Raw genomic sequence first — 25,836 nt, 5'->3', positions numbered from 1 at the left:
GCATGGCGGCAGCAGTGGCACAATGAAACTGTCTGTGAGATCGATCTTTTCGTGTACGGTGCAGCATTGCTGGAAATCTGCTTGTACAGAGTGCCAGTGTGTTTAAATTACCAGAGCCTACCACAGAACGACATCTTCCCCGAGTGATTGGAAATATCAACCTAAAATGTACTTTTCATTCTTCTTTTTTATTGGAACACTTTTCAGTCGTTGATGAACCAGCTATTTCTAACGGGGGAAATAAGGTCGCTGCTATTTTTATGACTTATGCCGCCATACAGAGTGGTTCTGCTTTCCATGCAGTTCTCATTTCTGGTTAAAAGTGGTTAGTACCGGTTGTACGCCAAAGTGTTTTATGTAATGTGGGGCTCGGCTGAGCTGACGTGAAAACTGTGACATCGAGACGGTTCGGTCGTCACCACGATCGAAGGAATAAATATTTTTCAATGCTATCTATTTGCCTCTCCTGCATGCTTCGTGGTCGCCTCATTCTTCAAAACGTCCCGAGATTACTCTTAGGTCACCAGCAGTAGCCGTTTTCAGGGCCAAGGTATCAACATTCATGATCGGCAGTGGTTGTTTTTATGCTACGGCATTTCGCTTGCGTTCATGGATGATTTTTATTAGACTTCTAACACAGAGTGTGTCATATGGCTGGCACCAAACCATGTTTGGTTAGGTGCCGGCAACGGAAGTCAACAGGCCGATGACTGCCAGCCTAACGTAGACACAGCGCTCGTCTTTCCACTGATTGGACACCAGTGCCAGCCGACCATCTTCCTGGAGTTTCTCCGTGTTACTCCCTGCGGGGGTAAATTATTGTGCAATCAGTCGTACGGTGGCGCTCTGCTCCATCAAGCGAGCACGCTCCAGGCTTCTCCAGAGAAAGCATGAGAAAAAGCAACAGGAAAGCAGAGGAAAAAGAAACAAAACACATACTCTACATTAGGCTTGCTCCGTTTGCGAGCTGTCCCACTTGGCGCTGTAGAGTGCAGAGAACTAGGAGGAGGAGCGACTGAAACTTGAGAAAGTTTGCAATTTAGAGGCGGATACCTCCTGAAGCCCCTAGGCAAATTTATCCAAATTGCTCAAGCGTCTGGCTATCATTAATCAACAAGATCGACGCTTTTGTCACCACCTCGCACTGTATCGCAAACGCGGCCCATAAACCACGCGACCTCGATAGGGCAGTTGGAAGCACTCTGCAACCTAGGCACACTACGTCGGTGACGCGTTCCCATTGTTTTTGCTTTCCGCACGCTCAGTCTACTGTGTCTCACGTTCTAACAGGCTCTGAGAACTTTGCATCGACGGGTCCACCGCAGAGGATGACACCCACAATTAACCAACCCCTTGCTTACGAATAATGAGCGTCACTCGTGCCACCCTTTACGGATCTTAATCAACCACTAATGGGACTCCTGTTTCGGTTTCGCCACTTGTTTAGAGTGCTGTCCTGCGGATGTCAGAACCACCCCTCTTGTTCCACTTACTTTAAGTTGTTTGCTCGTTTGCTTTGCTGTTTGATGAGAAAAAAAACGCTCCATTCAGCCAAGGAAAAAAAAAAATTGTTTTCGCTTGTAAGAGTTTGTGTTAAAACAATATGGCTTCGGCGTGGAAGTTCATTTTAGCAAACAAATACCTAGGTAGAAAAGCTTACTTTCTAAAGTGATGAATGCTCGGGCACATCTGACACCACACCCACTGAGAAGAACCGGACGCGGGCATGCAAAGTATTCACCGCCGAGAGGAAATAGAGTGAAAGAATGGGAAAATGTGGACAGTGCAAGGTGGCTTTCCACCTTCCTGAATGTTTTTAGCAGAACTACTGAAGCGGTCCACAAGACCAAAGGTGCTGATTTAGAGCAAAATAAATACCATACCTGGAAATCAGGGAAATGTTTTTGTTTTATTTTGATGCGAATTGTTTGTTTAAAATAAAGTTTTGCTATGCATTTTTCGAAGAAACAATCGGGGGGGGGGGGGGGGTGTCATTCTGTGGTAGGCTTCGGTAATTTGAACGCACTGGCACTCTGTACAAGCAGATTTCCAGCAACGCTGTGCCGCGTATGAACAAAGGTCAGAACAAAAAACTTTCAGCTTTTCCACCCTGGTGAAGAAGGAAGACCAGCGAAGCTGTACTATAGTCAGACGACCTCAAGGACGACGACTTGGACGACCTCAAGGATGACGCCTAAGGACGACCTCAAGGATAACGTCTAAAACGACCTCAAGGATGACTTTTAGGACGATTTCGAAGACAACGTCTAGGACGACCTCGAGGACGACGTCTAGGACGGCCTCAAGGATGGCTTCTAGGACGACCTCGAGGACAACCTCTTGGACAACAACAAGGACGACCTCAAGGACGACCTCAAGGACAACTTCTAGGACGACCTCGAGGACAACCTCAAGGACGACTTCTAGGACGACGCCTAGTAAAATTCAGCCTTTCCACTCTGGTGAAAACCAGAGTGGAAAGGCTGGAAAGGTTGCAGCCATTTTTGAGCAAGGCCGGCAAGCGAGTTGTCTGGTTGCCGCCGTCGCTCATAGATGGCGGTAGCTGTCCAGAGTTTTGTGTCGACATTTCTTTGCGGGGGACACGATCCTGGGGAAACCAGCCCTTAACAGCTCCGCTGTAAAAAGTGAGTAGGCAAGGGGTTAAGACATCCACGGTATAGCGCTCACGCACTTGCCGTGTAAGACGGAACGCTGTGAGGTCAGTCGTCGACACATTCATTTGAGGGGTGCTCGCAGGTCCTCAAATGAGAGGATGAGGCTCTAAAGAAAAGGCTGGAATCTCGTGGCGGCACAGGATTCCTCTTCATATGACGCGTGCACATGAAAAAAAATCTTCTGCCAGCCCTTCACACTTCCAAAACTGCCAACAGGCAGCCAACAATCGCACGCCCACCTTAGCCAGGCAGGTGTTGCTCTGCTTGGATAAAAATGCAGCAGGCACGACGCTGCCCGGGGAAACCAGCAAAGCCACGTCCAGTGATTTTGGTAAAGCTGACCCGGATGCCATTTGTGCCATCCAGCCTCCATACTTGCACCCAGTTTCTCTAGGCTACTACATTACAGTCTGTGTTACTACTGTTTTTGCCATGCTGGTACAGCACAGGGGCAATTTTGTTTTAATGAGTGACTAGGCACATTTTTTTTTATTATTCTTGCAATATTATTAACTGCTCTGCTGGCAGTTTTAATATCAACGTCCATTTGAATGTTCACGATTGTAGCTGTGGCCTTTTTGGCAATCGCTTTCCATAACCCAGCCTCGAATATTGTCAAATAGCATTTGCCAGGCCTTCACCGGGGTCAATTCTTAGAAAACACATATGCTACTGATCAAGCACTCTACTGTCGAAGCTATCTTTGTTAGTACAAAATTCGTTCATCCACCCATCCAGGCAACGCGCGTCGTCCAACTGCTGTTTCTGTTGCCGAAAGCTGTTACACCAAGACAACATTGTCTATGTGGCCTGTGTTGTGCTGACGTTTCTGCAATGCAACAGGTTTGTCGGGCAGCAGAGTGATCAAGAATCAAGTTGCCCGACTGTTGACAAACCTGTTGTGTTGGTGTCACCGCCGTGTTTCCTCCATGTGAAAGGACTTTTAGGATTTAGTTGTGTTATTTCACAAGGTGCTCTGTAGCACTCATTATGTTATGAAACATTCTTAATTCTCGCCTCATTTTATTAGATGGAGGCCCGCAACCTGGCAATCGTGTTTGGACCCACGCTTGTCCGGACGGCAGACAACAGCATGCTCACCATGATCACCGACATGTCCCACCAGTGCCATATCACAGAGGCCCTCATCAACTATGTGAGTCGCTTTTTGTCACTCTGTGTCTCGCACTCGGTCAACTGGGACGGTCTTCCTATTCTATGGGCTTGTAGTATTGTCTGTTATAGCTACGGAGCTGCATAGGTGAGATGTGGTTGGCACTGTGCCCTAAGAAACGCCGACGGGACGTTTCCCTTTGGCGTTCTTGTCACTAGTCCGCTCTCCCCACTGCGTGGCCCCACAGGCAGACTACGTGTTTGGCGATTTGGAAGGAGAGGACGGCCTGTCTTCGGTGCCGGAACTGCCCCTGGACGTGGTGGCCCTTCCCCTCTCGGACACGGACTCCTCGGTGCTCATTGACAATCTGCACAAGGTTGGCACCGGCGGACAGGGTATGCAGAGCTCCAGCCCTCTCGTCCTACTCCTGGGGTGGGAACCCGTGCAGAGTAGAACTCTCTTGCCCGTTGTCCTCGGCGTAGCCAAGCTAGACTCAAGGGCACCTTGACTGAGACCGTGTTAATAGCCTAGTGTTCATCGAACGTGATCACACAACCCACGGTTGAAGGGAAAAACATCCTTTTAAAGGCCTACAGAGCTCGATACAGTAGAACATCTTTGTTGCTAAGATGTGAATACTATAGTGATGCGAGAGACGGACTTAGCGTTTTGCCGCCCCAGGAAGTTTTAAAACGGCCCTCCCGCCGCAGTAAAATTTTCAAAATTAAATTGCAGTTAGTATTTATATTACAGACTGCGACTGCAGTCTTGTATGCAATACAAGTGAAGTTGCCAAGGTGTATATTAGAATTGCATGAATCAGAATTTGATAAACTGGGTCACAAACTGGAAGTATGGTTTCCAGTCTGTTCAAACCTACCTTCCAAAGCCAGACAGTCCTTTGCAGCTGTTGTCAAGATACTGTGGAGCTTACTCAAATAGTCTGTGCCATAAAGCAGTGTTACAGGACACGTAGCTCCCCTGCAGCCAACTTTTCGAGGACGTTCTAGAGAGGATTCTGGCTCGTACGTGCCGCGTCCACAGGTTTGCTTGAAAAGGGTCGATGCCACCGTGGCCGTCCTTCGAAATTTGCCGTCTCCCCAAATTCTCTAGGCAGCCGCCTACTGTGCCCTTTGGCAAGTCCGCCCCGGAGCGAAGCAAAGTGGAAGCACCCTCGTAATACTGAATGCGTTTTAAGTATCGATAGAGCGAAAATTTTCCCTCAGAAAACTGGCGCCACCAAACAGATGTTTTTCCGCGAGGATTCTGGCTTTTCGGCCTTCCGCGGTTTCTCGAGGGGCTCTCGCCACCACGCAGGGTCCGGCCAGGAGGTGTGCACGCGAGACCTGGTGTCCTCGCTGGTGAGCGCGGCCAACCGCAAGCTGCGCCAGCGCAAGATGTCCCTGACGACGGAGGGGGCGGTGCTCAAACCGGGCTCGCGGGTCAAGGACAAGATCATGGCCTTCGAGGGCAAGGGAGGTGAGGAGGGGCCCAAGGCGGCGAGCCCGACGGGCAACGGCAGCGTGCTGGTCGCCATGGCGCTGCCCGAGGGGGCCACCAGCTGCAGCTACCCGCCGTCGCCCACCCGAACCCTGGGCTCTCCTCCCCAAACACCCTCCGTCTGCTCCGAGTGAGTGCCCACCGCTGAACAACACCCTCCCCCGCCCAAATAGCAAGGGTGTCGAAGCAACACTCATGTTCGGCGTAGAAGCGTGTTGAGGCAACACTCGCATTCAGCGCAGAAGGGTGTGGAGGCGACACCTGTGTCCAATCGGGCCGTGCACCGGGTTTCCGGTAGGTGATTCGAAAAAGTCTGGCACTGTGACCTCAATATTGGTGACAGGGTGGCAGGAGCTACACGTTCACCAGACCGAGCAACAGTCTCCCTTTCATCGCTTGACCCTGCTCTCTGCTCACGCGTATGGGCTAGAGCGTGATCTTGTGGGGAAGGATGGACGGACGAGTGGTCCAGCAAGTGTGTAGCTTCCGCCGCCCTGTCTGCCGAGGGGCGAACGGAGCCTAGGAGCTGCTGCCTGGAGGTGAGGGGGGAACGAAGGATGAGGTGAGCTAAAGTGGAAAATGCAAAGCGTTCTTATTTGATTTGTGTCACGTCGCAGGATTTGTCTAGTTCTTTCGTCGCATGGTCTTAGCTGACATCCGGGGTGCCTGCCACAATGAGACTGCTTTGTTTAAGGCTTCCGTCGACCGGTACCTCCAAACGTCGGTCCGAGGTGCTCCTTTACATTTCCGCAGGGACCTGACGGTGTCATCCTTGGCGAGCGGTAGCGCCTCCCCGCGCACCTACGGACAGCTTAGCGCCCTGGCCCAGCAGAAGGTGAGGGAAAGGTTTCCTTTCCGGTTTCTGGCTTATAATCGCCTCTTCCATCCGTCGTTCATGGCTCATAGGCTCCGTTTGCTGTCTGCCTGCCCTTTGCACGGAATGTGACCCTCGTTTGCGATCTGCCCGCCCTTTGGACGGAGTGTGGTCCTACGGTACGGCGCCTGGCACGCGTTCCTGACTGGTGCGTTTGGTGTCCTATCCCACCCGTGCATCCAAAGTGGTCCCGAGGCTGCAACCAATGATGCCGTGGGGGCCGAGCAGAAATCGAGGGACCACTTTTTAGGATGCAGTAAACGCACCGGTCGAAGAGGTGTCCCATGAGCCATATCGATGCCTGGGCGTCTTCCCCCCCCCCAACTAGCGCATTCGTACCGTAAGAACCTGGATGTGATACGAACTTGCATAGAATACAAAACACAATCTAAAACCGGCAAAAAGAAGAAAAAAAGTTTGATTTGTGCATAATGCGACTCAGGAACACACAGGTTCATAGCCTTTGCCTGCAACAGCTCTGTGTTTACGGCGAGGTGTAGAGCGCTTTGTTCCTTTGCGAACCGAGTCGGGTCAGTTTAGTCTCGGCAAACTTCCCTCTATTCTTCTCTTCAGCCTCCGGAAACATTTTTTTGCACCCTCACATGCGAAAGGGGCCCATTTCGGTCTCCTCCGTCCACGAATGCAGCCTTCGGTCACCGTAAACTTTCGTCGCTGCGTGACATACCCCATCTTTTAAATGCAGCCGAGTACTACTTCTGCCAGAGACATCGCCAATGTCGAGACACGGAGACAAAAAACTTCGGTGGCTGCGTGGTGACTGCGTACTGTGTGCCATCGGGATTGGGTGGTGGCGCCAATGCAATATTTGCCGACGACGATGACAGCTGGAAATCGAAACCGCGTGAACCCTCGTTTTTGTGTACCTTGCATAATCTTTGAATCGTTTGCATTTGCTAATAATATACAAGCGCAAAGTTCATGGGCAAGAGCCCGGAAAAAAACTTTGTGCCAAATGCAGGTTTTTACGGTTCGTCGTTTCCCAGGTGCGGTTCCTGGAGGCGGAGACGCGTGCCCAGCTGCGGGCCTCGCAGCGCAGTTGGCCGCCCCCCCAAGGCTGCCCCAGCGGCCAGGAGGGGGCCCACAAGCGGGAGCAGATCGAGCGCGACTGGCAGCGGGCCAAGCAAGAGCTTGAGCAGGACGACCTGCTCGACTTCCTCGCTGACGACCCCTCCGCCTTCCTGCTCTCGCACCTCGGACAGCAGGGGACGCTGCCCATGCTGCCCCCTGCGCCCGCCGGCCTCCCAGGTGAGACTTTGCTGCCTGTTTCTTCTTCGCTGCTCATGCGCCGGAGCTTGTGCACCACCTGCCGGAGGACAATGCAGGTCACAGGTGGAGTGCTGCGTCGGTGTAGTCATGTTCATTTGGCGGAGAGACCAGTCCCAGCCACACGCTGACGCAGAATTTATGCTCTGTCCGTCTCTTCTATCATCTCCTCTGGTTCATGATAGAAAGTTCAGCACTGCAGCTCTTTATCTAGGATGTCTTGGCTTTTGTTGCTTATTTTTTTAGAACGCAGCTCTTGGGCGCTTGATTCCGGCTTGAGCGGCATCGCCGTCGCCATCGGCGTAACCGTGCGGTGCATTATGGGAAATGTCCCACAATGCAAAGCGCGGAACTCGTGACGTCACGTGGGTTACGTGACGAGACGACATGTCACGCATTGCATTATGGGCAACGTCCCATGATGCATCGCGCAGGGAGGAGGAGGAGGAGGGATGAGGAGAGGGGGAGGAGGAAGGAGGAGACAGTACAGATGAGGAGGAGGGGCATACCTTCTTCTCAGTATCCTCCCCTCCTCAAGAGCTGCACTCTAATTCGGCGTTACAGGAAGTTGTAAACGTCTTTCTTTTTTTTTTTTCTTATGTTCTCCTTAGTTCTGTTTTCTTTTTCTCTTTTCTTACATGCCCTCTCTCTACAAACGCATTAGATGTTTGATATGGTGGGTGAAAACCTGGGCAGAGTTTGTTGTGTGGACGTCCCATGTATAATCTCGTAAACAATCTAGATGGTCTTAAACGTTTGCTTAAATTGCGTTTGCATGAATTGAACCCTTACTTAAATGACCTCCAGGTGTCAAGCTTTTCTAAAATGTCATCGACCAGTCGTATTGGTTCGCCACGCCGTCTTTGCCTCGGTTGGCCTGTCATCTCTGCTAGCATACGCCTAGTTTTCTGAGCTCCTGTCGCAGTATGCCGGATTGTGTCTATCTGGCGTGGACGAAACCTTACGGATGTCGATTGGTGAAGCTTGACCCGACCAGTTTCTGGCCGTGCGAGCGTCGCCAAACCGTAATAGCGTGGACGGAACGACCCGTTGTCAAAAAGAGATCCGACAGAGTGACTGTCTGCAGTCCTTTTTCTGCGCCCAGGAGTTGCGCAAGTTGAGTCGGTCTCCGTATGACAGTGCCAGGTCTGCCGTCTCTCTCAGAGCCCTTTGACGCCGGCGAAGGCCGCGCGCCGACGCTGCCAAGGAGGCCGCTCGGAATTTACGGATCCATAGTGCCCTTCCCGGAATCTGCGCCACCCTTGCTTTCCAAGCGCCAGGGAAGGGGGCCCTTTGTGCCCAGCCTGTGAAAGAACGGTGCGTGGGGTGGTGGCGCTGGCTGCATCACACGTGCCAGCATCGGTCCTGCATTGGCGGTAGCAGTACCACCCTCGGCATGAGAACGCCTAGACGTGGCTAACTTCACCCCCATCACCTGCGTGCCACTGATGCCCAACTTAAGTGTGGCGAGGGTTAGCTTTGACTTGTAGTGCAGCGAAACCTTTCCGTAACATAGACCTTTGCTCTTATACTAATGAAGCATGAGAGTAGTGGAGGCTGGTTGCTGTGGCCTAAAGATGCGATTTCCCGGGGAGGATTGCAATGGAGGTGTCGCTGACAAACTTTGCTCTTAGTGTCTCGGCAAAATGCCAGCCAGCGTTGCGAGACTCCACGACAAAATGGCCTAACTTCATTCCTTCTATCGTGTTGCAAGTGGGCTGGTACTTCAGATATCTTAAATGTGGAGTAATGTTTGACATTAACGCATGGTTTGGATAACATCCATGTTCTGATAAGGGGGGTTGCACTCATTGGACATTAAATGGTGTGTGCTCTGGCATTAGTTGACTTTGACACTTTCTCCAGTTAGTGGCGTGGATTTTTATTGATGCATTTGCGCGTTATACTGACCTTTACTGATGCTTACTTAGTTTGCAGTCTCCTTTGGTCGCGTTTGTTGTGGCTTGTTGGAGCGAGTTCTCGATTAAGCCAGGCTGTCACCGTAAACTGGTGTCAAGCTGCTGGTAATGTATTTACCATTTTAGAGTAAGCTGGTTACATATATACATCTTTACCTATTCATTAAGCCCTTTGCAAGGATCTGACTGAGTAAAGGCTAAATAATATTCGGCAAATGGGTTGCACAACACAAGCACTAAGTACCCCATAAGCTCTGTGGTAATGAATGCGAAACATCATGTTTACGACCCGCATTACAGAGTAAATCCTCTCATCTGGTGTGTCAGAGCAGCGCTACGGGTGAACTCACAGACTGCGCATGCTTTGAATTAACTCGCCTATGTGCATCTCCAGTTTTAGCTCTAGAGTCATAACTTCCCCACAAAGCAGCCAATGTAGAGCTGCGTCACCGCTCTCTTGCAGCCAACCCAACGCCGGGATCGACGTCCTCGCCCGCCGACAATGCCAGTGAGGCGTTTGCGGCGTCCCCGCGGAGAGGCGACACCCCGCCACCATGCGCAGCGGCGACCTCCGAAAACCCACCAAAGGCGCCGTCGCGCGCCACGACCTCCCGCCATGAGAAGGAGAACATCCCGCAGGCTGGTCCGGCGTCACCCTGCGAACCGGCCCCGGTCACGTACCGCTGCAAGAAGCACTGTCTCAATGGGGCGTCGCGTTACGCCATCTACCGAGTGGACGACGACGCGGAAGTACTGCGTCAGCAGCAGCGACGCTCGGAGAACGGAGTGGTCGCTGCCGTGCTCAGCGGCGACGGAGTGGTGCTGGCGGCGGCCACAACGACGACAACGCGGCGGCGCCCGCTTTCCTCGATGGGGCTCCAACGTCGGCACACCATCGGCAGTTCGCGGGACGTCAAGTTCCACCCGTTCCCAACGCCGACGTCGTCGTCGTTTCGGAGGGTGCCGAGCGGGCAGCGGTTGGACGAGGGCGAGGCCTGGAAGAGGCTGGGCGGGGCGCGGGTGGCATCGCCCGTGTGACGGCGGTCCGAGTGTGTGCGTGCGTGCGTGCGTGTGTGTTTGTGCGACCGGTGTGAGCCGACGTGCGTATGCTGCCGGTTTTTCTTTCTTTTTTTTTTTTTGGCTCCTGGTCTCGCTTCTTTTCTGCTTCTCTCCGACTGGTGTGAACTGCCCGTCTTTTTTTTCTTAGGTGTGTCCGAGGGTTCTGAGGTTTGTCGTCGGTTCGATGGGGAAGGGTCTTCCCGGTGTGTCTCTTGGGTGCGGCAGTTTGGAAGCTGCTGCGGCGCCGAGCCCCCTTTTAGCTCTTTACTTTGGAAAATTTTAGCCACTCGCGGCCTTGGAGACAGGGCGTCGAAGAAGGAGAGCGTTGTTTTCACGCGCGCCGAGTTTAGTCTTGTCGGTCGCATCTGCGTTACGAAGAGAACGAACTGGCTGCTTGCGCTGGCTCTGGCATGCTCCAAGTTCCTTCTTATTTGTTTGCATTTTGTTGTTAGCGGCGCTCTTTCATCTTTGCGGAGGAATTTAAAATTCTACTTTGAACTCTTTTCACATTCTTCGCATACATTTCTCATTCTGGGCTTTGGTGGCTGCCGCCCATCACGTTTGCGCAGGATCTCCAAGTAGGAAGATCCCATTCCTTAGATCTGAGTGATATCGGTGTGGCCTACCATTAGCTGGCAGTCTCCCATCCGCTTCGGGTGCTCTTTCTTTTGTTTGTCACATACATAAGGGAGGACAGGTTTCTTTCTGTGGTGGCCAAACATCCAGCATTGGCTGTAGTCATTGCGTCTTAAGACGGGCGGCTTTGTAAGAATTGGATCGCAGACGTGCAAACAGTTGGCCCCACTGCGGTCTGACAGCCCAATGTGGATTGATCTCACTTCTCGTCCTGTCGCTTTTGTAGTGAGCAAAGTCTGGATCTTATTGCTGGATCTCCCTCTGCGGTGCGACGTCTTTCCTGGCGTCGTTTCGGCCAGCGGCGTGGTGCACCTCGGAACCTTTGTGCTCGTTGCAAGGGCTCGTGTTCGGCGTGCACGGTGGCACGGTCGCACCACTCTCGACGGTGTGCCGTTTGGTCGTCGACGTCGCCAGGTGGGTGTCTCGTGCACAAATGCCTCACCTTCCTCTTTCGATCGATTTGGGCTTCTTCCTTCTTTTTTTAGTCTCATTACACATAGTCTCTTTCACTGTAAATGTTAAATTGTGCGAGTGTAATGAGGGAGGTCCCTTCTTTTTTTTGTCTTGGAATGGCCCAGAATCGTCGAGCGAGCGTCCTTCGTTAATACCCTTTCCTGTTCTCTATTTGGGTCTACCTGAGGTGGCTTTTTTGAATTGATCTCGAGAGAGACTGGCAGAGTTGTAAAGATGTCTTTTTGTTTCTATATTGCATACCTTGGAAGTCTAAAGTAATATATGTTTGTGCTATCCAAAGAAGTTACTCTAACAGAAGGGAAGATGGGTGTCTTAGGCTATTTATTACGTTTAGTAAAGTCGAAACGTCTGCGAGCCTTGTAGCGAGCGTATTACGGAGGTCGTACGAAGGGGTGAGCGTTTTTTTTATTCTCTTGCATGCATCTTGGCTAGTTTCTGTTGACGTGCCAGAGCTGAGCGACGAATTCGCGCGAAGGAGTTGGTTGTGCGAAGGGTGGCTATGTTTCTCGCGACGTGTGTGTGTTGCTTGTGTCTTCGGGACCGTACGACTGTTTGGCTCGTCCACGAAGAAAGCCTCGCTGCGATCTCTGCCCTGCACTCGCATCGGGTGCTCGGCCGCGCCGGCGTCGAGAAAGCGGCACAAGTGTAGTCAATCACATCTCGAAATAGTCTTCAAAGTATTTTCTCCCAGCGTCGCAGATGCTCGTGAACATGCCAGACGGCGGAGTGGAGGGGAGAGGCTCTCCCAAAGAACTGCATGCCACATTCCAGTTTTACAAGGACACTGCTCCCTCCCGGCATATCTTTTCCGGGCCTCCGCAAGAAGGAAAGAAAAGGCAATAGACGGCGGCTTCAGCGGCAGCCCGGGCCGACGTGGAACGCGTTTGTGTCGACCCACCTCGATTCTTTCCCTCTGTGGCCAGTGCTTCGACACAGACACGCGCACACACACTTCAAAGTATGCTGCAGGCGCCGCTACTCTTCTCGTCTTGTGATGGACCGTTTTTGTTTAAGTTTTTAAAGTTTACGAAAGCCGAGTGGTTTTTATGTACACAGTATTTATTTGTGTCCTAGTTTTCTTCTGTCTTGTTTGGCCTGTACTGTCCCTTTACTCGTCAATCCTTCACCTGTCTTGCTAATTTCACGTTGCTTGTGCAGTCCACCCTGTCATCCCACCCTTTAACTTGGCCCGTCCCGCTTCTCACCCCCGAAGCCGCCCTTCCTGTCCCTTCGCTTGTCCATACCCGCCCCACCCCACTGGTCCTGTCCCACCCTGCTCCCATCCCGGTTTCCTCGAGGGCCTGAGTTCCCACATTTCTGCGTTGGCATTCTGTTTCTTTTGCTACACGTAAGAGTCTGTAGTAAGCGGCGTGGCCTCGTGGGCCGAGGCAGCGAGTGTGAGCAGTCGTCCACTCTGCGGTGTTTGCAGACGACGTCCAGTGTCTCTTTGAGTTGTAGTACTACAGGGTGTACCAAGTCCAAACTTAGATGCTTGTCCAGCGGAGGCCGATCCGTCGCACGTCGAAGGTGAAAATAGCCTAGTGTGATACCGCATTTTGTTGTCCTTCTGAATGCGGCCAGGAATCTTCATTTTGTGCGCGTGTGCATGGGTGTCGCAATAGCTCGGGTGTGCTGCTGCTTGGCATGGAGCGCTACATTGTTTTTCTCATCGAATGGGTGAGTTTCATTGAGAGTGAGAGATCCCTATAGAAAGTGACTGCCTGTGGTAGTCTGTGCATTCTTATCTGCACTGTACAAATGCAACCCTCAAACTTTTTTTTTTTATGCTTTTTGGAAGCATTGGTGAGACATTGACTGTCGAGTGCGAAATGGGCAGTTCATTTGAGGACTTGAACCGGCAGAAAGAGAACCAACCTGTACATGCCTTCATCATCACCCCTACATGGAACGCTGCAGAATCATGAATCGATCACAAACCCAGAGGTAGAACAACTTACGCGCATGCATTGGAGGACTGAATACAATTCAAAAGTGACATATCTGGTAGAGGCATCTATCATTTTTTCACAGTGGCCATAGGTAGAAGACATCAGTAGCAGCGAGAACACATTCATGGCCTATATGCCGGCAGCAGGCATAAAACACCCAACTCATCCTTAACAATTGATTGGCTGGCGATGTAATGATGGATATGTTGCTAGCTGTCCTTCAGTACAGTTTGCATCAAGGATGATGTTTGTCTGAATGGTACTTCACAGGTTGCATTTTAAGATGCTTGTGGCCTGCCTGGATGTCCTGCTTTGGAACATGCTTGATCTTTGCTTCATGTTTTTTTTTTCTGTGTTGAGAAAGAAAAAGTTTTCTGCAGAACTTCATGGAGTTGGCCTCAATGCTGTTGGCATTCATTCATTCATTGACCACCCGTGCTCCTAGAGGCAGCGCACTCATTTGCTCTTGTCCAAGGCTTTGGGTCGCAGTACGACAGGAAGTCCACACGCCTAAATGCAGTGGTCCGCAGTAGTCCAGGCTGCTACCTGCGCCCCAAGAATTAACTTACGAGACAGTTTTAAAGTGTACTGCTACAAAGTCATGCCAGTTTCGTCAGCAACTCAAATTTTGCATCATGTAGATTTATGTATTTTATGTACAAATGTGTAAAGTGATTCAACTGCAAGGAATAAATTATTGACATTGACAATGGTGTTGTCCTTGTGGTGTGTCCGCCTGCTAAAGGCCTCGTGTACCTTTCACTGTGTTGTAAACTCGAGTCCTGTGCAGATTTTACACTACTTTCAAGCCAAACACAAATGCATTAAAGAGCGTTGCATATAAGCGGAGCCTTGGATGCCGGTAAATACCTGTAAGTTGACAGCAGCGCCATTCTGAGTAGGCCAGAGTGAACAAACGCATTGAAGAGCGTTGCCTGTAAGCAGAGCCTTGGATGCCTGTAAATACCTAAGCTGACAGCAGTGTCACTCTAAACTAATGAGTAGGCCAGAGTGAACCACGGGGGTGTAAGAGTCTTACACTGTGGGAGTGAACCAAGGGTGTCTCGCGGCTGTCGTGGCCGCTGGTGTCGAATTGTTAAAGCCCCTCAAATGCTTTGCGTTTCTTACAAGTACCGGCCTCGTTCATTTGTGCATTTAATGTTACCTGCGGGACAAATCGGATATACAGGGTGTCACAAAAGAAAATTTACACAGTCTTTTTTACCGCAAAAATAAACTAGGCATCGCCGAATGCTCATTCTCCGCCCAAAGGTAGTGCTATAGGTCACAACCCGATGCCAAAGTTTCAGCCCGATCCGATAACTTAATCAAAAGTTAAGTGATTTTCTGAAAATTTCAATGGGAAAATGGCGGCCGACGGAGTTTTCAAACACATGGGGCTCTATGGCACCAGAAACCGAAAACAGGCGAAAATGGGCTCCATTTTCCCATTGAAATTTTCAGAAAATCACTAATAACTTTTGATTAACTTATCGGATGGGGCTGAAACTTTGGCATCTGGTTGTGACCTCTAGCTCTACCTTTGGGCGGAGAATGAGCGTTCGGCGATGCCTAGTTTATTTTTGCGGTAAAAAAGACGGTGTAAATTTTCTTTTGTGACACCCTGTAGTTGGTAAGCCTTTTTTTTTTTTTTTTTTTTTCAAGTACTTTGAAGTTTTTGTTTCACCGAAGCACTAAACAGCCAGTGGTTCAGTCACCGGGTGTTGGCTACAAAAGAGTTAAATAGCGGCAGTTATTTAGGTTTTAGTTGTGCCCCAAAATCCTTTTGAATCGGGGTGGTCGACCCGGTCGACCCCAAGATCTGGCTCCGTTTGGCCAGGGGGCGCAAGCTACCGCCTAGCGCAATAGGTAAAGTCTTTGATATTTATCCATTCATTCATAGCTGGCCACTGGCGCATGTGGCGCGTCTTGCCAGTTTGTGGTCTTGCGTGTCTTGCTTCCTTGGAACTGATTTGAACCAAATTGAACCTCGCCGTCCTGGGTGCCTGAGCAGCCGGGACCGAGATTTCTATGCGAGCATGTTCACGTTACTCGAGAGATCTTTTGACTCCAAACAGTCGCCCAAGAGCAAACTCAATTTCCTCGAAGCTTCATACGCCTGCTCCGACTACTTCGGCCAGGTACGTTGCATTCACTGACCACGCTTTGATCTCGGACTGGCGTCTCGGCTCTCGGCCTAAAAAAAAATAAAATAAAATAAAATAAACAGCGCGGTTTTGCAGCTTGCGTTCAGCTGAGTATGCCGCCCCGTTACAGTGGGTTATTCATTAGTGTGATGAGGTTGTTAGGTTTGAAAGTTGCGGCGGTCGCACCGTGCAAACAAATAAAGAAAACGGTCAAATTCGCTTTGTACGGTGTGTTGCGGAGCACGGTTCGCCAAGCCGCGCTGTCAAAAATGTTGCGTTTGTGTTTTGCGCAGCGATTGTAGAAATCATGTTGGTTTGGGCCATGTGCGCTAGTCAAACTGTTCACGCCTCCCCCGCCAAGGAATGGCGGGAGTAAAACGAGTCATCAAATGGCGTGCAAAAACATTTCATTTCTCCTCTGAAACCGTAGTTCGTTTGTTGGCAAAAAATTTCGACCACAAGTTTCGCTGTTTTCTCGGGCAACTTAGTAATATGTTGGCTCGTTCCGCTGTGGGCCCAATTGTTGTTCATTTCATTTTCATTTCATTTCATTTATTTCGACTCGGGAGAGACGGGGGTGCGGCAGAAAGGCCGAAGGCCCATACCAGATAGCCTGCAACACCCAAAACTAGATAAAAAAAAAAAAAAAGGAGGGGGTTGGAGGGTAGATAAACAATAAGCACTAGTAACAACAAAAAAAGGGGGGGGGGGGTGTAGATAAACAATAAACACCAATAACAACAACACTATGCACAGTCGGAAACGAAAAGAAACGCGAACAACAGGCCGACGGCCTCCAGCATTACGTCGAAGCCCGAGACCCGCCGAGCTAGGGCCGTACACATCCTACTCGGATGTGCCCGATCCCAGCCCGGCGCGCTCCAAACCCCAGCGCAGCGTCGGCAGTGCCCCGAGAACCGTCGACCAGCCGCCCGCGCCCCATCCTGTCCCGACTGTACATATACAACAGGGATTATGACATCGAGTGGCGGAGATGACTGGCCACCTCTTGACGGAAGAATTCCATTTCTTTACGTGACGTGGGCGGGCACTGGGTGAGGCTATTAGGCAGTGAGCGCCAGTGCGCAATGGCCCTCACCGCGAAAGACTGACGGTGTCTCTCCGTCCTGGCAAACACTGGCTGCAAGATGCCCGACCTGTTTTGACACAAAGCGCCAGGGAGAACATCCGGTTGAAATCTCGAAATGTTAGCCAACAGTCTCACAGAGGCCACTGCTCGTCGTAGACTTAGAGGCTGCCACCCGACGGCCTGTACTGTAGCGTATCAACAGTTTGCGTGTCCTGGTAACGGGCTAAGTTGGCGTGCGTCTGCCTCTTCAGGATGGCGTAGGCAGCCCGACGTTGCACACTTTCCAGCGCCGCCACAACGTGCAATTGGTGCGGGTTCTATATTCGGCTGCAGTAGTTCAGCTGCGGGAGCACGAGTGCAGTGAAGAGCTGCCACAAGGTCTCGGGTCCAGCCCCTTTCGACACGCGGAGACAGAAACTCAACTGGCGGCGCGCTTTCGAAGTCACCTCCCTAATGTGTGCAGAGAAGCGAAGCTGAGGTTCCAAAGTGACACCAAGCAGCTTCGCACTTGGTTTCCAGCTGAGGGTAGCACCGTTGAGGTACAGGTCAGGGAGGGCCAGCGGACGTCGGGCACACGAGAACATCATGGCCGAGCACTTGTCAGCGTTTAGGGGTAGCCTATTCTGGCAGGACCAGCCGTATACTGCCTCAAGGTCGTGCTGGAGCTGCTGCTGGTGAATAGGGTTGGAGATGGGATGGATGAGCGTGAGGTCGTCTGCGTAGAGCAGAGGCTTGCACTGTAGTGGTGCCACATCATTGATAAACACGTTGAAGAGGGTTGGACCAAGCACACTGCCTTGGGGCACACCGGACAAGACCTCAACTGTATCAGACACAGCGCCACGAAAAACAACACACTGAGTACGTCCATGTAGAAAGTCTTAACCAGTTAAGGAGTTCCCCACAAAGACCAAAGGATCTTGTGGTCTACTCTGTCGAATGCCTGCCGGAAATCCAACTGAACAAGCACAGAGGGGGTATGACCATCCAGATAGTCACTGGCAGTGTGGACAAGAACAGCCAGGGTGGACTCGCAGCTGCGACCGGGTCGAGAGCCGTGTTGATGCACTGTCAGTAGATTATGTTGCTCAAAGTGAGCAAGCAGTTTCTTGTTTATTACGTGTTCCATGGTCCTGCGAACTACAGAGGTCGTGGAGATGGGGCGGTATGATGATGTAGTGTCAATTGGTGCCTTGCCTCCTTTGTGCACAGGTGTCACTGTGGCACGTTTCCACATACAGATGTTTTTTCTGCTGGGTGCGTATCCCAGGGATCTAGCAGTTTTTGGATTTTTTCCGTCTCCCAGGTCGTCCCAAGTATAGTGTAGTCATTATTTCGCTGAAACAAGTGAAATGACGCGGCTTCTTTGTCGAGTGTTAGTGCTATTGGCATTATGTTTGAGAGAATATTAAGGTGGGTATTGCTAACGGTGCGGTATGCTTTAGTGATTTTCAAAAGTGCGCCTTTTTGTACGGACTAGCTTTCTGGCCAAGTGAGAGTTGTTTGTGTTTTTCCACCACACGGGGGCGGCGTAGGTAATTGCTCGTTCTATCCCTCTGATATAAATGTCTCTGAATTGTGGCCCCTTGATGTTTCAGTTGACCCCGGAAAACATGCCGAGGGCTTGGGTTCTTTGAGTTATTTCAGATTTTAGATATTCTGCATGTGCAGTGAATGTCAGTTTTGAGTCAAAAACGACCCCGAGAATTTTTAATGAGTTTACATGAGTGAGATTACGACCTCCCATTTTAATGGTTGGTACTCGTTTTTTTATATCAATCTCCAATATCAAGAACTTCGCACTTGGCCGGGTCAAAGCTTAGCCTGTTTCTATCTCCCCATTCTTTAATGAGATTTGGGGCCTGGTTTGCATCGTCCTCCAGTTCTTTGCGTGATTTTTCCGTTACTATTAGGGTCATGTCGTCAGCAAATGCCTGAATTGTTATACAGTTTTCGAATTTTTGTTGAAGGAGATCCGCAATAACAACATTGAAAAGAAGTGGACTGAGGGGTGAATTTTGCGGACACCCCCTTGACATTTTGCGGTTTGTTAAAAAGTCTCGAATCAAATTGAAAAGATTTCTGGGGCAGTTGTTTTCTCTTAGTTTGTTAATTACTATTGGGGCCTAGAGTGCGTTGAAGGCTCCCTTGATGTCCAGAGACACCAAGATCGCCCCCTTCCCCTCCCTCTTGACGTCCTCCAGTTTAGTTTTAATTTTGTAATTTTGTGCAGGGGCACAAGAAGACGAGTGGTCTTGCGACAGGATCCTAGCCCCTGGTTACATGCAATATTCAGCAGGAAAAAGAACACAACAAAAGCGCACCATTCATTAGAGTCAGCAAGATCTTTGAACTCATACTGAATGTTTAGTGTACACTAATGAATTGAGATAATGCTGCTGCTGCCACTAAACAGTCACCCTTGGGCCACTTGGCTGTGCATTGTAATAGATGTGATTGCACTCCACTTTTTTCGTTAATAAGATGAGATACAGGAGGAGGCCTTTGAAACAAAAAACAAGAGGCACAAGCAAGTGTGTCAGCGAGCTATCATTGAAAAGGTTGATAAGAAATTTGTGAATGTATTTTTAATGAGGAATATGTATTCTTGGTAAGAAATATGTATTCTTGGTCAGGAATTTGTATTTTTGCAGAAAGAGTAGGGGCAAGTGTAATTGACGTGCTGTATCAGTCTATGTTTTCCAAATTAAACTTTCAGTTGCTAGTATGCCAACGTGTTGTCTCTTCTTCCTCTTGTTCTTGTTTTTAGGCACTCAGTTCAGATGAGATTATAACTGCAGATCATGGGGAGCTCAGGATAATTGTTGAGTGATTTTCTTAACTTGTGCCGTTTCGGCTGTGAAAGGGTGTCTGTTGAGTTTGTCCAGGATGAGATGTGAGAGTTGTTGCAAGCCATATTGTAAATCTTCGTAGCTTTCTGGGATTTTAGAATAAGCGCCTCAAAAAAAGTGATTGGTACTGACTAAACACTGAAATGGCATATCCTTCTTTGCAGGCTGACATCACTCCAAAGTTTGTTGCAGCCAAAGTCAAAACTCTCCTGCAGTCTCACAAAACCAGGTATAGTCCATTGACCGGTTTTGTTGGCTGGCTGGGATCATGCCTTTACCTTGAAGAGCAGTACATCTCCTCCGGGTCTGAAGAAAGGGATATCCACAATGCCTGTGGGAAACAATGGGTAGCATGCATACCTGAAATGGGAATTGAAAAATTTTGCAGAAATACACATTATTGCAAAATCAAATATTTCCTATTATGCAATGCACTGCTTTCCCACTTCTGACTTGTTTCAACAGAGAAATCACACGTCGTCAGTGACAGAATCTCAGCAGCAGCTCTAAGAGTACCGCTTTTGCACATGCTGATTGGGTGCATTCATTCCAAGCTCTGCCTCATTGCCGTCGAGGAGTGCAAAAAATAAATTGGACGTGCACTCACCACATAAGCACACATAAACGAGGCTTGGTGACATAATTCGTTTGCACGGTCGGTTAATCACAGGAATTTAAGTGTAAACAGTTAGCATGCTCACTCTAACAGTATACATAGGCAGGAATGCAAAAGTGGTATTGAATTTTGGCAATGCAGTAACCAAAGTGTCCAGAAAAAATTTTAGACTGCCAGCTCTGTTTTCTTTAGGCATATTAACACACTCGCTGTCCTTGTTTGAAGCCGAAACAAAAAGAAATGCGAGACTTTACACGAAGTGAATTTAATTTGTGACTGAACAAAGTGGTTATAAACTGGCAGAAGCTTTCTCTTGGTGACATTATTTTATTTAAAAAATAAATAAATTGTCACGAGTCATGCCTGCCAACTCCTTACGACTTCTTTCTTGTGACGCTCGCTCCAGCGATATACTTTTTAAATGGGAATAATAAATTTTTGACCTTATAGTTTATTTAAGTATTTTGGAAACAGTATGCTCGTTAATTAAAATGGCAAAGGAAATTGAGAATCTTGAAATTCAGTTTTTTTTTTTAGTGATTGAAAGTGATCATTAGAGGGCGTACATGTTTTGCAATTTTTTGGCTCTGACACACGGGCACTGTTTCAGCTACGATGGCCTTCTCCTGCTGGACTGCTACCTGAGTTCCTTTCCCACCCATGTGGCAGAAACAGATGGCGTGTTTTGGACACGTTCAGTGATACACCTGCTCGCGGTGAGGGTGATTCCTTGTCCGCTTTGTGCGACACTTGTTGAACGGTTTGCTTGCTTCGATCGTAACAGACCGACTATGCATACCTGCTTTCAGATTTTTAGATACCCAGTCCTGTTGACTCATTCTGTCAATATTTGGGACGTAAAAAATGTAATGTGCTTGAGTGAACATTCACCCCTTTATTTTGCCCAAGTTATCTTTTGATCCTTTGGGTTGTAACTTTGTGGAATTTTTCGATAAATGCACTCGGCAGCCTCGAAAGACCGCCATAAAAGGCATGCATGAAAGAAATTGCAAAAAAAATGAAAGGGTTTCATGTTACAACCTTGCAACTGTTTTAGCCACTAATGTTGCTTGTTGTTCACATTGGGCCCGTTCTCGTGTCTTTCAAGTGCCTTTGGACAGTGTGTCCAAAGGCACTTTGCTTGACATTTGGCCATGGTCACAGAAGTGCTTATGAATAGTCCAGATGTGATCCTCACGTTCCATGAATCGTTGCGTAAGAAAGAGAGGTAGCATTGACTGCTTTTAAGATCTGGGATTGCAGACTTTTTCAGCGTGTCTAGCGACCAGGAAAACCGGGAATTGTCAGGGAAATTTTAATTACCGGGAAAAATCGGGGAATGGTCAGGGATATTGTCAAAAAGCGAGCCCAGTCAGGGAAAACAAGTTGGAAATGCCATCAAATGCCCTGATGCAAGACGTGAGGACTTAGGGGCAGAAAAATAGACAATGAATTCTGCTTAGAGCGGAGCGTGGGCTTTGCTTCCCCGATGTAGTGTGCGCTACCCGATGCAAAGGGAACAGCCGACAAATCCAGTCCAAGCCTTGGATTGAATTGAAGGCACGACACAAGGCTAGATTCAGTTAGAGCTACTACTTTTAGTTACAAATAAAAAAAACGCAGACCCCAATCCAATCCAAGCCTTAACCGAAAGTATCCGAAAGTCTGCATCTGGCGGCCATGCTGCCATTCGGTTATTGACATGGGTGGTTGAGCGTCGTGTATTCATCGTGCTTCCGGAAGTGGCCTCTTCACTGGTGATGCCGGCGACAAGAAAGTGCTTGTTTAATCCGGGCTGGATGTACCCGAATATTTCAGAATATGCAAGGTGGATTAAGCCCCTGCAAAATTATCGTCACCGTGCTCAATGCTTTGTGTTTTGAAGGTCCTATATATTTAACCGCCTCTACAGTGCTCAGGGAATTTCACTTGTAATTGTCAGGAAAAAGCCTGGAAAACTCAGGGAATTTCAAAATAAGAATTTGCTAGACACCTTGCTTTTTGCTTGTTCTAACATGATAGTTCAGAGCATCCTGGCACCATGGATAGGTTGTCTGGAAACATTAATAGATGCATGAATATCTTTACGAAAACCTCAAGATGAGGAAAACGAAAAAAGGGAAACAAACACAGACACATGCACAATTCTCCCCCTTTGTTTTAAATTAATCTCGTTTTTTTTTTTTTTTTTTGTAAAGGGAACGGTCACCAGCTCACTTGCGTTTTAGGTATTATATCGGTAGATGCACAGCGTGTCTAGGTGCGTTTCAAAGGCATGTTCCTGCTGTTTCGTAACACTAAGCAGGGCAAGCGGCATGGCCAGCGCGCAGCAGCCTGGCGCGTGCTCGAGCGTCTGCTTCGTCTGCTGGCGGACCAGCCAGACCAGGCCAAGGAGGCAGCCAACCTGATCCCTGCCCTCATGGAGAAGATCTGCGTGGAGGTCTCTGCACAGGACAGGGAGGTGTGTAGGCTTCCCTGGCGAGGACCGCCATCTTACTCTGCCTCTCGATTGATGTCACACGATCTGGCGTCACGGGACCACAGACAAATTCAGGTTGCGTGCTAAATTTAGATTTGTCACGTGAGCTTTGCACCGATTTATTTTACCCCTCTCAATTTAGCAGAAAAATTGAAGTCATGTGACCAATGCACCAATTCAGTTTCCCCGCTAAATTTATCTGGAAAACGCATCATGACCTTAAATTCATTTATTTATCAACAACATATCGATGCTAAATCAACATTATTTCAATAGCAGATCACCGTATGATGCATGATCGGCACAGTTTCAATCGATCGTCATTGTCATGTTGTCGAATAAGTAGCACAGTTGCCGCTCTCTGAACACATCACGTCATTTGACTCACTCTTGAAATGTTTGAGAATTAAGCAAAGGGTGGTTACAAATATCCACCCCAGCGCATATGCAAGCGCTGAGGAACATGAATTTGTCTTCATCAGTAATTTCCCTACACCCCCCCCCCCTTTTTTTTTTTTAATGTACCCTCTCCCCTTAATTCGCAACAACTCTATCTTTAATGTGCCCCCCCCCCCCCCCCCCCTCCAAAAAAAAAAAAATTTAGACCCCTCTTTTTCTCTAATTTCAATTCCTGGGGGCACTCCTGGTCTTCATGCATGATAGCGATGACAGCGGACCGATTGTCAACTTTCGGAACGAAGAACACGAAACCTGACCTAAACTGAAGACAGAAGGTAGCCTGAACAGCCTTTGCTAGTACAGCCTGTGCTGGTCTCTTCCTGTGACCAACTATGGCGGTAATTCAAGGATTTCCAAGTCAGACTGATGCACCTGCTTTCCGTGGTCAGAGTACAGTGTGACTTCGAATTCTGCTTTTTGTTTCTCCTGTCAGATGTTGTCCACTAGTAATGGACAGAACAGTGGAGGTGTTGTGTTTTGACACAAGGCTATCGAAACTGGAAGAAAGCTTTTCAAAAGGAAGGCGGACTACGATGCCACTCTAACAGCGCGTCAGGCAAGATCTCCCAAGCATCATCGGCTTCCTTCAAGCAAATGAAGAAAAGTGGCGCGGATAAATCAGTCGCCGTGTACCGCAGCCAGGCGTATTCAACAAAGAAGGGAGAATCGTCACTACATCTCCGTGATCGCTGACGTGCTCCGGTTTTCCGTGGTGCAGGGGACTGCGTAAAGAGTAGATGATGAGTCACTACGAGCTTGAACATATTTATTTAGTATTGCGGAATGTAAACATGCCTGAATATTTTGCATATGAAATGCTACATTAACCAGAGTTGTAGATAGGTTGTAAAATAATGAAATAAACTGAGCTGATATCTATTAGAAACTCTCCAAGCGACTTGGTGCTCGCAGTCGATTTTGCCGGGAGTGACTAGTTCTCTACCAAGTCATTGTCCCTGAATATTTGTGAATCGAAAGCCCATGCCTCCCCAAAAATGTTGTGCGCCTCCTCACTGCCCCCCCACTATGAGAAGTCTGGTGCCGTCCCTGGTTGCAGTGCACTAAAACCATGGCGGTATGTAATGAGCTGCGAGCCTCTGACACAGAAATATTGTGAACTAGAGCCCTGCACGGGCCGGATTTTCTAGGCCCGGCCCGACCCGGCCCGGCAGAGGCACGGCCCGGGCCCCGCCCGAGCCCGACAGAATATTTAATTTCTAGGCCCGACCCGACCCGGCCCGGAAGAGACATAGCCCGGCCCGGGCCCGGCAGAATTTTTAGACAGAAGTTCGAGCCCGGCTTGAGCCCGACAAAAATGTTTTAAATATAAGCTTAAGTCCGGCCCGAGCCCGACAGTTTATATTCATGAGCCCAAAAAAGTTTGCAGGCTTTAACCTAAAGACTGTCCACGGTTGGGCAGTATCGCGATACAAATGTATCGCGATAGTATTTTAGAAATACATTTCGTATCTGTATTTCTGTATCGCGATACATTTTTTTCACCAGTATCTGTATTCCTGTATCGAAATACATTTTGGAATGTTTCTTTGTATCGCGATACAATCAGGATGAAATGTATTTCGTTACATTTCTTGACAAATACTCCTTCCCCCCCCCAAGCTGAAAAAAACAAAAAACAAGTCTGAACGCATATTTTTTTTATTTGTTTTTACTTTTCCATGCGTCGGTCGCAGAGGGTCGGCAGGAAGGACCTTCACAACAGGGATGCCATAGTATCTTTTTTTCAACTGTAACAGAAGATGAGACACGTGTTCCAAGATGCTTCAACTGGTCCACTAGTCTCGAAAATTCTAAATGACATTGCCTGCACGATCTTCGACGAGGTAACCTACAACGAAAGTACGTATTGTACTTTCATACAGCAGCGTGGTAAAGTTTAATGTTCAAGGCCACATCTACAGATAAAGAATACCAGTTTATTCTACCCTGACGTCATGTCATCAATGTTGGCAGGGACGTCCTTATTGGATAGGGGCGTGGTGACGTTTTGATGAAATTTAGGTTCACAGAGAATTAATTTGAGGTCGAAGTCTTTTCGTATCCCTCGTCAGACAGACAGGATGTCAGGGAAGGGACCGCGGTCAGTCCTTCATGGAACGTTTTTTTAGCCCATTGAAGGCTCCTCGTCGTCCGAAACCACTACCTTCAAGGCAAAGTGCCACTACCTTCAAGGCAAACTTTCCCGTAGGCAAAGCCTACGGGAAAGTAATTTTGGGATAAAAAACGTGCACTTTAAACTTCAAGCTTCATCTCAGTTGGCGTTTCTAACAATTGTGAAAAATGTATTCCAGTATCAGTATTTCTGTATTTATATTTCTGCCCTCCCTAGAATGTATTCCTGTATTTGTATTTCCAAATACTTTTTACCTCTATTTTAAATGTATTTCCAATACGTATCGCGATACATTTTTACAGATGTATTTTAGTATCAGTATTTTGGCTACTATTTTAATGTATCCCAGTATTTGTATTTCCAAATACATTTTTGAGTATTTCTGCCCAACCCTGAGACTGTCTAAGCATAAAGCGAGCATATTTGATTTACATTTCTTTCGGACTTGGATCGAGATTTTTTGTCACAATAAATATCCCGACTTGGTGCATTTTCGAGAATATTGGCGAAATATGCAGTGTATAAGTGATTTAAAGAAAAAAAAGTGCCGTATCCTTTATTTATGCATTTCTTGA

General features: G+C 48.7%; 2 protein-coding genes across 4 annotated transcripts in view; both read left to right on the top strand.

Moving 5' to 3' along the window:
* LOC8037007 (rho GTPase-activating protein 23) overlaps positions 1-14,194 on the top strand; it is a 52,119-nt gene extending 37,925 nt beyond the window's left edge. For both annotated transcript variants that reach the window (XM_029980956.4, XM_029980947.3), the window contains 6 exons: positions 3,706-3,831; positions 4,037-4,184; positions 5,107-5,419; positions 6,043-6,124; positions 7,168-7,429; positions 9,830-14,194. In XM_029980956.4, the coding sequence (XP_029836816.3) occupies positions 3,706-3,831; positions 4,037-4,184; positions 5,107-5,419; positions 6,043-6,124; positions 7,168-7,429; positions 9,830-10,404 (1,506 nt within the window). In that variant the 3' untranslated portion in view covers positions 10,405-14,194. The remainder of the gene's footprint in view (positions 1-3,705; positions 3,832-4,036; positions 4,185-5,106; positions 5,420-6,042; positions 6,125-7,167; positions 7,430-9,829) is intronic.
* Positions 14,195-15,381: 1,187 nt separating this feature from the next.
* The window catches only part of LOC115320768 (proline-, glutamic acid- and leucine-rich protein 1), a 34,406-nt gene continuing 23,951 nt past the window's right edge, over positions 15,382-25,836 (top strand). Inside the window, exons 1-4 of one of the 2 annotated variants that reach the window (XM_040500462.2) lie at positions 15,382-15,625; positions 19,738-19,802; positions 20,800-20,905; positions 22,492-22,650. In XM_040500462.2, the coding sequence (XP_040356396.2) occupies positions 15,524-15,625; positions 19,738-19,802; positions 20,800-20,905; positions 22,492-22,650 (432 nt within the window). In that variant the 5' untranslated portion in view covers positions 15,382-15,523. The remainder of the gene's footprint in view (positions 15,626-19,737; positions 19,803-20,799; positions 20,906-22,491; positions 22,651-25,836) is intronic. The other variant, XM_029980926.4, reaches the window with a different exon arrangement.

This window comes from Ixodes scapularis, unplaced genomic scaffold, assembly GCF_016920785.2.
Source record: "Ixodes scapularis isolate PalLabHiFi unplaced genomic scaffold, ASM1692078v2 PGA_scaffold5__190_contigs__length_132052651, whole genome shotgun sequence".
Classification (NCBI taxonomy): Eukaryota; Metazoa; Arthropoda; class Arachnida; order Ixodida; family Ixodidae; genus Ixodes; species Ixodes scapularis.
This window is presented reverse-complemented; position numbering and strand designations above follow the sequence as displayed.